The 13,187-nt window shown below is 37.0% G+C and overlaps 1 protein-coding gene across 1 annotated transcript; it reads left to right on the top strand.

The window, feature by feature from the left end:
• Positions 1 to 252: 252 nt before the first annotated feature.
• Positions 253 to 12,895, top strand: LOC105046612 (protein NETWORKED 1B-like). Its single transcript, XM_073259818.1, is given in 12 exon segments — positions 253 to 819; positions 1,694 to 1,740; positions 2,457 to 2,516; positions 6,185 to 6,242; positions 6,499 to 6,763; positions 7,750 to 8,169; positions 8,172 to 8,983; positions 9,269 to 10,751; positions 10,754 to 10,942; positions 10,945 to 11,237; positions 11,554 to 11,806; positions 11,809 to 12,895. Coding segments are annotated over 8 exon segments (4,401 nt in total). The 5' UTR covers positions 253 to 819; positions 1,694 to 1,740; positions 2,457 to 2,516; positions 6,185 to 6,242; positions 6,499 to 6,660; the 3' UTR covers positions 12,657 to 12,895.
• The last annotated feature ends 292 nt before the right edge of the window (positions 12,896 to 13,187 follow it).

Here is a 13,187-nt window from a genome sequence, read left to right on the forward strand (position 1 = left end):
TGACTTTGGTGGGCTGGGATTCTTACTCGGACTGGGCCATCACATACATATCAATAGCTAGTCTTATTTGGGAAGGGGGAAGGGAGTTTGGAGCAGCAGCTGGTGATTGTATTATCCCCAAAAAAAGGAGAATCACCTTGCAAGTGGGTTATATTATGCACCATGGTTTTAAGGATTGCATCTCCTGCGAATTCTTTAAACTCATCTTCTATACCATATTCTCTTCTCTTCATTTAGAAGTTGGTCAGGTGAGAGAATGAGAATATTTAATCCATGGATTAGAATAAAACTTCATCGAGCAGATGATGTTATCCCAATATATGCATGTGGCAGACGATGATAGTTTGATCATGATTCTTTTCATGATCGATTGACTATGAAAATTTTATCCCGTGGGGATTAGCTCTGGACGTCTGGCTTCAGAACGAGCCGGGTTATAAAGCCCCAGAAAGCTTTGTTTCGGCCCATTAACGAACCAGATGAAAGCCGTTAGCGGGCCTAATCTGTTAGTGCGAGGCCCATGACCAGCCCAACCCCAAGCCACGAAGGTAGGAAAGAGAGAGAGTGGAGGAAGACTCCCATCGGGAGTCTTCTTCTCCATTCTACTTCCAATGGAGGGAGTTGGGAGTCTTCTTCTCTCCGTAGTCGAACTCCCTCAATCACTTGGAGACTTGCATCCGCCTTTAAAAGACCACCTCCCTTCCCTCTAAGGCTCCACCACGAGTACCGGCCCTCTTTTCTCCCTCTTTCTTTCCCTTCTTCCTTCTGCCAGATTCTTCTCACCAGAAATCGACGGCGGAGAGCGCCTCCGGAGCCCAGGTAAGCCCGGCCTTCTTCTCGTTTTCTGTCTCTTCTTCTATAGAAGGCCTTAAACTACCGCCGCCAGTGGAGAAATTCGCCAGAAATCAACCAAATCCCACTTCCCCTGCTTTTTGGGCACTTCTCTCCCTTTTTCCGGCCGATGGCGCCGGTTCCCTTCGACACCGAACTCCCGGCCGACATCCTCGACTTCTCTAGTTTCCTCCACGATGGAGACAAGATGAACCCGGGCTTCCCCTGTTTTTCCAAGTATTCCTCTTGTTTTGTCGTCGGCCGGTCTCCGAGACCTGCTGTCCACCGCCTCCCGCATCCGGCAATGCCTAGACGCCCGCTGCCCGACCTCCGTCTGCGCCGCCGCAGCCACCGGACCACTGACCACCCTTCTTACCCTGGTTTGTCAGGAAGGAAGGAGAAAGAGGTGGAAAAAATGGAGAGAGAAACCCAGTCCTCCTCCCTTTTCTCCTTCTAAGTTGGTCCATGGTGCCGGCCTCCTTTTGTGGACCCCCGGCCGATCCTTGATAATAGAGTCGTAAATCGGCCCGTGCCAGGGAGTGTTGGACCCTACGTAGAGGCCCATCTCTTTTTTCGATGGATCCAAATTGACCCAACAATTTTGAACCATCTTGGTGCTCGAGCAGCCTATCAGACTAACCACCTCTCTGCCTGTTGACTATTTTTGAAAACCACTATTGATGATCCCTGTTAGATGATCTTAGCCTTAATCAAGTTTGCGCTTCATAATTTATCAATTGAGTCGCTTAAATCTGACCCACTCGGAGCCATGATGACCCGGCCAATTGTCTCCCCTTTTTATTATTTAATTATATTAAATTCATCAAATAAAAATTAATTATATTTTTAATATTTTAAATAGGCTTAGTAGACTTGTGTGATGAAGTTTGAAGGTCCGAGATAAATGAGGTAAGTAAATCTTATACTTCTCCTTTGTTTTTAAATTATCATATTTTTTATACATATGGTTTGCCATTGATGAAATCATATTTTTCTTAAAATAAAGGATTGACATGTGTGACATAAAAAATCATATTTTATTATAAACATTAGTTTCATGAATATTTTTAATGAAAAAAATATGTTTATGAAGTATGAATCTTTACATGTTGTTTAGTATTTTTTAATTTACTTATATGTATATTTAAAAAAGATATAAATATTTTAAAGACTGATAGAGAGCTATATATGACCTCTTAGATTTAGAAAAATTGATCCAAATTTAGCATCCATACGAAACATGATCTTACCAGTGGATATAAAGTCTGCATATAAAATATGAAACTCTATCAATTACGAAATATAGCTCTATTCAGATATAAAATGACCATAACATGAAAATCTATAAGTAATATTTTAAACTATGATATGAATATATAGGAAAAAAATATTTATAATTTTATTTATAATTATATTTATAAAATATTTATGATTTATTCATGTATGATTAGTTTTATGATTTGCTTTATTATATTATACTATGAAAAGGTCTATTTGCAATTATTGTTATTTTCTCTAAATGATATATTGTTAATATAAAAACTTATGCTTGATCCAATAAGGTAGTGTAAGTATTACTTATTGAGTTGTGTAGTTCATATCTCTTTATCCTTTTTCTTTTTCAGAGGAAGAAGGTCATAGGAGCAAAAGATGTTTTAAGTATAGGGTTTGCGCTAGCAAACTTGGTAAATCTTGTAACATAACTTCAGTTTATTAGTTACTTATGACTTTGTACTAAGTGATTTTATGAAATTTGAGGATTATGAGTTTTGATATTTATATCTAGATTTAAACGTTCTGAAACAACATTTGTTTAATTATTTAATAAATGATAGATTTGAACACTTTATTTTCTTTGAGATTATGATTGTTGTCTTTGTGTTATTATAGGTGGTATCCTTAATAGCATAGCTATGTTATATTCTGGATTTGGGGTGCTAGCAAGTTGGTATATACTTGTGGCTTATGATTGCGTTTATGTTTTTGCCGGCTCAACTCAAGCCAATAAACTTGATGGAGTGGTAAATTAAATAGTAGGTTACGAAAAGCCTCTTGAGATTTTTATTTATTACACTTACACGTGATAGTTTATAAAACCTACTCTTACATCTACTTCCATTAATGGTATTAGTAAAACTATTTACATCATATAAAAAGCCAAAATTATCCTTGAGTGGGAAAGAGGATGACTCTTTTTTTTATACATTTATGGGTAGCTGTTATGTCGGTTAATGTTAACGATTTGATTAATATTCTGTTAAGATATGAGTTAAAGTACTGGATAAAGTTAAACTTTATGAGGATAAGAATAAATTTTTTAAATCATTGGATGTAAGTATAATTTATCTCTAATCTCAAGAGAATTTTTGTAATTTATTCTAAATTAAAAGCTCCACTTGAGTGGATCTAAATCAAATATAAATAGATTAGCTTGGGTTTGACTTTTTTTTAAAGAAAAAAAGAAACCTAATGCGGATATAAATCAGTTTGATTTCTTGAATCATTTCAAAACATGATTTGACCTCAATTTCAAGTTCCTTGAAGGATTTAGGATGAAAATAACGTATGTTTCTAATAGCAAGTATATTAATCTCTCTCACCGGGGCCTAACTACAGGTCTCCAAACTAGTGGGCTGGATCTGCAATACAGTTGATTGCAAGGTCAAGATCAAATAAATCTTTGGACATTACCCCTTCACTTGAGGCATACTTTTTGATGCGACACAAGCATTATCTTATGGATGGCATATTTTTAAAAACACCTTTTCTTTTTAAATGAAGTTCTCAAGAGTGAGTAAAAAATAAGTTTGTTGTAAACAAACACAATAATTAGTCATGAGTTATAGCATCATCATAAACATACATATGAAATGTCCTATCTCATTCATAAATTATGAAAATACCTTGTCCGTATCAAATTTTAAGTCCAGTTGATTAATGAATAATACGATATGTACAAACATATTGATGGATAGAGGCGCACAACCTATTGTCTTCCTTGAAGACAATAATAAATGGAGAAGTTGTAAAACATATAATTGGAAGAGGCAAAAGAGTTATCTTCTGTAATCTTTCTATTAATGCTCTCGAAATATATGCCTTTTGTTGTGCATATCTCTGTATTCATAGAGTTATCTGTTGTGTCTCTATACTTTTTTTCTTCGTGCAACCATAAAGGAGCAATTATTCTCTACATTGTATGCACCAAATGATCATATACACCACTAATCATAACCACATATTCATATAGTGATGCATCGAGATGTGTGTTTGATGTATAGAATCTATAAAAATAAATGATCGTGTGCATCAATGCATGATCATGTCGCACATATATTGTAAGTAAAAATTTCTCACCAAAAAAGTCTGATAAAAATATTTAGTACTCCGTCCATCCACGTGAATTGTACCAATCTATTAGTGCCACATCATCACGAGGAACTTTTTGTATGACTTCGAGATATATTTTGCATTAATTGCCCATCATTAATTAGTCACGTTAAGTATACGCTCCAATGGACCGAGTTTTTTTTCTACCAGTTAAGAAAGTAATATAACCATTAGAAAATTATCAAAGCCAGGAATTATTAAAACCAGGAATAAAAGGAAACTTGAAGGTGTCATGACAATGGACAGCAACAGCACCAGATGCAGCGTCCATGGACTAGTCCTAGTATAATGACTTATCTAATAATTTAATGAACGCGTTTTCTTCTATTAGACGATTTTAATGACTGTAATATAGCAAGTATTCAGTAGAAGAGGGATTGCCAAAGTTGGTGGATAGCCATTCGGTTCATGGCATAGTTCCAAGCCGTTACCGCCCATAATTCTCCAATTACATTCTTAATCCCAATAAATCTACCAATTTTGGCACCCAGAATTAATTCCCAGTGTATTTCCTTTCCTTTTCGGCCTCGCTGCTTTGTTTGTATTTTTTTTCCTGTCCTTTTCCTGTGCTCTGTTTTATTTGCCTCTGCTTTCCTTTTGCTAGTACAACAGAACAGGGGAGGTTAATATTATATAAGGAGAAAGATCCCCACACGCAAAGAGAGAGAGAGAGGGGAGAGAGATAGAGAGAGAGAGTTCTTTTTTGCTAGAGAAGCGGTTGGATCTTTCGGTACAGCGGCTGGGAAAAAAAAGATTCGATCTTTTTCATGGATGGTATGATCTTATTGTTATACAAAAAGATTGTTTTTTCCATGATATGATTGTTGTTTTCTATGTTTGATTAAAAATCCAGTTGCAGAGAGACCATATCTAGTGTTCTTCTCAGTGGTTCGGTGCCTTGGTTGGGCCATTTTATGACGCAATTCAGGTACCTTTTTCATATACGTTTAAATTTTTTTATTTTATAAAAATAAAAAAAATTAAAATTTTAAAAATATAAATATGTTTGGATGGTTAAATACTTTTCAAATCATAAGTATATAATAATAGTAATAACAGTAGTGATGAAGATGGTAAAAATACTGATAGCGTTAATGGGGACAATTATATAATGGTAGAGATGGAGATGATAGTGATTGTAGTGGTAAGAATGCTGGCAATACCGCAACAAAGTAGCGATGATGTGATTAGATATAGTGGCAGAGATACTGCAAAAATAGTAGCGATGATGTGATAGATATAGTGGTTGAGATAATGGTGATGATGATGCCCACTATATGATGGAGGCAATGATGGTGGTGATGAAAATATTGGGATATGTTAAAGCAATGATGATGATAGTAGCAGCGTAGTGAAGGCGGAGCTATAATAAGGTGGTGGAGACTAGTGGCGGGAGAGACGATGATGATGGTGGTGGAGATCTGTTGGTGGTGGTATAAAACATGTTTTTATTTTTTAAAAAATATTGAAACTTAAGTTTTTATTTTTTTTTATTATAGAAAAATAAAATAATTTTTAAAAATAGAAAATAAAAAACGTACCAAAAACATTTTTGTCTCAGTTTTGTGATTTATTTTTAAAAATGAAAAGATAAAAGACAAAATCAAAACAAAACAGGCCCTTAATGTCTTAATCATGTTTTTTCCATTCTTTCTTCTTATCCTAATCACTGAATGAATTGGCTTTTTGGTATCTTGGTTATGGCTTCAGTTGATCAGGGAATCTTGCTGCTGTAGAAAGTAAAAATCAGTGGGAACTTTGTCTGCGTTTTGGGTCTCTAACCATAACTGTTATCTGCACTGCACGTAATTTCTATTTTGGTTGAGCCTCTATTCTTCAATTGATTCATTTGTTCCATGTTCTGATTAAAACTCAGATGCAAATGGTGGACTCAGTCTTAGACTTGCTGACTTTTTAATGTATGATGATGTAGTCACTGAAATTATTTGAATTGCTGTTGAAGGTGGAACCTTGGAATGATTTCCTACAAGAAGGCTTTGTTCCTGCTTCTTGACGTGGAGGTGAGGGGAAAAAAAATTATTTTCTTCATCTTTCCACTGTCTGCTGTTGCTGTATCTAAACATTACTCTTTTACATTACTCTTTAGTGACCCATTTGTTGTTTTCTGATGTGATTGCTGTCGATCAGGTGATTTTTGCTGTAGGAAAGCGAACACTCAACTAGCTTATTGGGTTCTTAATGTTCTTCATGCACCATTGAGAGTTTTACACTAACCTCTGTATCTCTAAACCTGGTCTCTTTTGCATTGTTCTGTAGGTGGTTTGGAACTCATCATTGAACTGAGTGGTTTTATGCATTGGGTTTAACGCATATGTTCAAATTCTCTGGGTTTGATCTATTACCAAGGTTTTTATATTGGTAAAAGTATTGAGCCTTTGCAAGACTAGATCAGATAGCTTGGTTTGTTTGCTTGGAGAGATGGAGAAGTTGACGCGTGATGAATCCAGACGCTTGTATTCATGGTGGTGGGCGAGTCATATCAGCCCAAAGAATTCTAAATGGCTTCAGGAAAACCTTGCAGGTATGCATTTTTGCTTCATGGTTGTCTTGTTACCATTTGATACAATGGATAGAGTTTAGTAGAGGAAAGTTTTACAAAATTTGAGAACTGTACTGCAAGCATAAATGCCAGAGTTATCATGCTCAACAAACTTAAGGCTGCGTCTGCTTTTAGAATTTAGATTACTTTATAATGCTTCTAGATACACTTCAGCAACTGCAAAGATTACAGTTCAGGAACCAAACTAATAAGAGACTTGAGATCCAATAGATAACATAATAGAACATTGGCAGTTCGTTCAGCGACAGATATGAGTTTTTAATGAAAACAGAGAATCCCTATCAAATTTTGCTCTTTGTGCATCATACTTCGACAAGTCCCGGGAATTGTGTATTTCACCATGAAGATACAAAATGTTCAACCAAGGAAAGAGATTTTGTACCATGTGCCGGTTTTATGATGGCTGTACCAGCTTTGGCTGGCTGCCGATGGTTGTCGATTGGGTGTCCCACACACTTAAAAGTAGCCCATAGCTCACCAGATGAGATGGCTCCATTTCCTGCCACCATATATGGTTCAATCCTTGTTGCTTCATCTGTAATTTGTTATCTATTGTAGTATGCCCTTCTTAATTGAAATCATCTATGCATTATATATGCATGTATGTGGGTTTGTTCTACTTTTCATCATGAACAAGTTTTAAGAATTCTGTTCAATCTCTTAATAAAAGGAATGCATTCTCAGGGACAAGTTTGAAAATTTGATTTGATGAAAAACTTGTGTGATTTATGAGTTAGAGCCTACTCTTTTTGTTATTTATGTCTAGGAATTGTTCAATCTTGTTCATAGTTTATGTTAACAAAAGTGGATGGGCAATCTTATAGTTGACTTGGTACTAAAAAACTTGTCTTGGATTCCTTTCATTTGTTTGGGTCTTACCTCTTTCCTTTTGGTTTGGATGTTGCATGTTTATATCTATCACTAAGGTCATGCACTTATCTGGACAGAAATGGACTACAAGATCAAAGAAATGATCAAGCTTGTAGATGAAGATGCTGATACCTTTGCAAAAAGAGCAGAAATGTTCTATAAGAAACGCCCTGAGCTTATGAAATTGGTGGAGGAATTCTACCGAATGTACCGTGCTTTAGCAGAAAGACATGATCATGCCACTAGAGCACTTCACCAGGCTCATCAAACAATCGCAGAAGCATTTCCCAACCAAATCCCATTAGTGTTAACTGATGAGCCTCCATCTGGATCTTCTGACAAAGAGGAGGATCCTTGTACTTTTGAGATGCCTCCACCCATTGATGAACTGTTTGATGACTTTCAGAAGGATGCTTTGAGCGGGTCGTTGCATTTGAATGAGATGCTTGCAGCTGGGGAGGAGACTACCAATCCAAATACCACTGAAGAGAGGACAAGACAGGCTTGGATGTCCAAGAGGAACAAAGAGAAGGTTCAGAGTATAAGCTACTGGAAAATAAAATTTCGCGATTGCTGATGGAAAGCCAGGAGCTCGAGAGCCAAATTATTTCAGAGTCAGTCCATGCTAGCAGAGCCGAAACTGAAGTGCAAAGCCTAAAAGACATCCTATCTGAAGTAAAATCTGAGAAGGAAGCTGCCACTCTTCAATGCCAGCAATCCGTGGGAAGGATCGCTAGCCTGGAGATGGAAATCTCCAGCTTCCAAGAATATATAAGAAAGCTTAACAATGAGGTGTTAATTGGAGCTAAGAATCTGAATGTTGCACAAGAGAAATGTCTTCTGCTGGAGCAAGCAAATCAATCTCTAGAGTTGGAGCTAAAGCAGATCATTAAGAAACATGAAGATGAAAATGTTACACATTTGCAGAACCTGAAACAAATGGAGGAGCTGTTAGAGAAGAATGCACTGTTGGAAAACTCTCGTTCAAATGCAAATTTTGAGCTAGAGAGATTAAGAGAGAAGATAAAGACATTAGAAGATTCCTGTGGTTGTTTCTGTGGCAAGATTTCCATCCTTCCATCAGAAAATGCTGTTCTGGTCTCCCAGGTGGAGCCTACTCCACAGAATATGGAGAAGCATTTGGAGAAAAATGCATTGGAGAACTCCCTGTCTGATGTGAACATCGAACTTGAAGATTTGAGAGGAAAGTTGGAAGGCCTTGAGAAACACTGTCATTCTCTTCATGATCAAAATTCTGAACTTCTTGCTGAAAAGATTTCTCTTGTCGCTCAGGTAGATTTTTCAAGAACCGTTCCTCGTCCTCGTTCTTTAGCCCACTTGAATGGGAAATTGGATGATATTGTTCCTTCTGCTTTTTAGGTTTTGGCCCATTTGCTATTGCAAGATCTGTTTTTCTGTTCAAACTTGTCCTTTATATAGATGTTTATGTTTTTAAGATTCATAATATGTTTCTGTAGCTGCTTTTATTTTCCTTTGACAAAAAATGAGAACAATTTATATGCTGTCCTAGAATTCCTTTTTATTATTTTTTACTGGTGATAAATCCTGACTGACATTTGTGCCTCAGGTAGAGAGATTAGCGAGAGTCTGGAAAACTTGGAAAGTAAGTATGCAGAATTGGTAAACAAATACTTAAATTTAGAGAGCGAGAAAGATTTGACACTTCATCAACTCATGGAGCTAGAGGAGGTATTGAAACTAGAAAAGGAAGCACATCAAGCTGCTATCCAGTCCCGCAAGAGTCAGCTGAATACTTTAGAAAACGAGATCTTTTCCCTACAAGAAGAAAATCAATATAGAGAGGAGGAGCTTGAAGTGGAACAATATAAACTTTTAAGTGCCCAGATTCAGATTTTTATCTTGGAGAGATGCCTGTGTGATATGAAAGAAACAAATATGGTTCTTTCAGCAGTTCATCAAAAACATGAAGAGACATCAAGGGATGCAGAAGATTCAATTTCACAACATGAGCAGGACAGCCTCATCCAAGAGAAAAATGTAAGATCTTCTTCGGTAAGTTATGAGAAGCTGAGGGAGGGTGTTCATCTGATATTGAAAACACTAATAGCCGAAGAGTATGGGGCTCTAGATGGTGTCGAAGATGAAGTGCTTTTGCAGATTATTCTGCATGAAGTTAGATGTTTGTTGAAGTCACTTTCAGAGGCCAAGGATGAAAAGCAGCATCTGCTTAATGAGAAATCTGAAATCCATGGCCTTCTGGAGCAGTTTCGACATCATGTAGCAGATTTGCAATCAGAAAAGAAGGTTCTCAAGAAAGAATCTAAAATGAAGACTGAGGAACTTTCAGTGCTGCATGGCAAAAGGCACGAACTCTTTAAGATGAGTGAAAAGTTGGGGCAGGATATACAAGCGAGTAGTCTAAGACAAGAAGAACTCAAGGCTGAAATGAAGAATCTTTATGGACAGCTATCAGATTTATTGGAGGCTCGTTGCTTATTGCGAAGAGAGATTGGTAGGCTGCTAAAAGAAAATTGCTCTTTGTCGAAGACACTTGATGATATGAGGGTGAAACAAAACACATTGGAAGAGGAAAACAGCATTATCTTTGAAGAGGCCATGGCTCTAGAATATCTTTGTCTGATCTTCAGAAGTTTCAGTGCTGAGAATGCATTAAAGCTACAATTGTTAAAAAACGATATGGACTATCTTCGTGGAGCTAGAAATGAGCTATCCAAGGTGAACAGACTAATGGTTGTAAAATCAGGAGCATTAGAACTTGAAAACACACATCTTAAGGACTCGGTTGTTAATCTGGAAGACTGCAGAAGGCATTTGGCAATACTTGAGAATGATCTTAGGGCATGCAGAAGTGTCTGTGAACAACTGAACCAACGAATTGATTCAGGAAGGGACCTTTTAATAAAGAAAGACATGGAGCTGTTACAAGCAAATCAAAAGATCCAACAAGCAGAATATGTGACAACAGAATTATCTCGAAGTATCGAGGGCCTTAAGTCGCACATTGATGAGGGTAAGTTGGCAAGAGAAGAGTTAGAGAAGAAGATTTCCACATTGATAGAAGATTATACCCATAAGAAATTGAGCATGCCTGTCTTCATCAAGTAAATGAAATCTTGAAAGGAGAACTTGATAAATTGCAGAAAGAGGTTGGAGAGCTTAGAAGAAGAGAAGAACATTTGACTTCTAAACTGCAGAGTGGAAGAGATGAGGTCAAGTGCTGCGAGGAAGAAATTGCATCATTATTAGCTGAAATTCAATCTACCAAGATCATGCAGCAATCTTTGAAGAAAGGTTACTTGAACTAATAGCAGCATGTCATAACCTTGAGATAAGTGCCATGGTACAAAGGAAAGTGCTAAAGGAGGAAATCACTCTAAGAAATATGTATGTGAATGAATTAAAGGAAAAACTGGAGGCTCTGGAAAGAGAAAATGGAGAACTTAAGACACACTTGAGTGCATATGTTACCCTTGTCATGTCTCTGCGGGGTGATGTTGCCTTGCTGGAAGAATACATCCTTATGCTGCCCAATCATATTTCAGCAGAAAAGAAAGAAATACAGGTACTCCTTCCACCTTGGTAACAAAGAGGATCATCTTGTTTTCATCTCTGTAGTGCAAATCAGTAGACTGATTTGCATTAATCAAAATTACTTCACTCTCTTGCCCCTAACACATATGGGAATTTGAATCATAACAGATCTGTTGGATTTATTAACTCATGCATGTTATTCCTGAATCATGTTTAATGGTTTTGGCTTGGCTTGACTACATTTGGGAAAGCATCTTGAAGTATCACTATATAAAGAAAACATTAATAGAATTGAGCTAATCAAAGTAACGATTTCTAAAGAAAAAATATTATATCTTTTCTTCCAGGAAGTTCCATTGGTGCCTCTCCAGGGTATGAAGAGCAGTCAAGAGCCTATCAAAGATGACAATGGCATAGATCTGATGGGAATTCAGAAGTTGCAACAATTGCATGCCAAGGTTGAAGCACTTCGGAAGGTCGTCATGGACACTGGAAATCTTTTAAGGAAAGAAAGGTTTGATTCAGATGCTAATCTGGAGGCTGCAATGAAAGAAATTGAATGCTTAAAATCAGGGGGAACCTCAGATGATCGAATCACCAAATAAAGCATGAGCAAAACGTGAAGGATATACAACTTGATCTTGTTTCACATTCCTCACAATATGGAATTGGAAATAGTGTTGGTTCATATGTACAAAGAAAGACAGGAATTTTTAAAACTAATGTTGAGGGGTTTGAATTAAGGGGAACAGCTGAAGGGGACCACAGCAAGCAGATAGAGATGACTCCATTGGGAACTACAGAGCATTATTTAGAGTCTCACCAGATCAAAGCAATCAAGGAAGAAAAAGGTAAGCAACCTGTTTGCGAACTGCTGGATGAAAAAGAGTTGGATGTCGACAAGCTGGAACTGCCAAAAAAAGTTTTAATGGAATCTCATAAAGACTGGAACAGAAGGGTGATTGAAAGGCTTTCTTCTGATGCTCATAGGCTATTGGTCCTACAAGCAAGTGTACATGGACTAAAAGCAAATATGGAAAAATCTGAAGAGTTTAATATACCTAAAGATTTTGAATTTGATACAGTCAAAGCACAGTTGAGAGAGACTACGGAAATCATCTCGCAGTTGATTGGTACCAACAGCAAGTTGACAAAGGAGGCTGAAGGCTTAACTGTGTCCGCTGACAATCTGCTTGAGGAAAATGTAGAAACATGGAGCACAAGACAAAGGATAATCTCAGAACAGGCACGAAGGGTGTCAGAAAGGATTGGAAGGCTGGAAGTGGAGCTGCAAAAAATCAATTACATCTTGCTGAAACTTGGGGAAGGACATGTAAGTAAGAGAACACCAAAAATCTCTTTGCGAGAATATCTTTATGGAAGGAGAAACAGCCGTCAACATAAGCAAGCCCCTACTTGTGTTTTCCTCAGGTTTAAAGCAAAAAAATGACTAGTTCTCATTCCTCCTGCTTCAGTCACTTGACTTTGCATCTTTGAGAGAAGAGAAGGAAAGGTTTATGCAAGCATAGTATTCAAAGTTACATGAATTCAGTAAAGTTATTTCTGTGTCGCTGTCTCAATTTGTAAAAGAAGTCTTCAATTTGATACTTCAAAAATTAGCTGATTTAGCAAGGAAAATTAGTCCTGATCCATATGGCAAACTTGGGTGAATTTTCTCTGCACTTACACATTCATGAACTAGATGCTTATTTGCATTCATTGTTTCCTTTTTATGAATGGTATTTCATTGCTTCTCTTCTCACTCTCCCCACCAGCTCCCAGGGAATGTTGACAACAGTTACAATGTGTTGGCAAATATTAGTTTGATTATGCAGTTGTTCCATTTCTTGCTGAAATTTTCAAGTTATTTATTTCTGCTGCATAAGGAGTCTAACTTGTCTATTCATTGCCTAATTTTCAGAAGGAACTAAAAGCGCAGCATTTTAAACTGAAGGTTTCCTTGAAACATGGAAAGACATCA

Source organism: Elaeis guineensis, chromosome 6, assembly GCF_000442705.2.
Source record: "Elaeis guineensis isolate ETL-2024a chromosome 6, EG11, whole genome shotgun sequence".
NCBI classification, from domain to species: Eukaryota; Viridiplantae; Streptophyta; class Magnoliopsida; order Arecales; family Arecaceae; genus Elaeis; species Elaeis guineensis.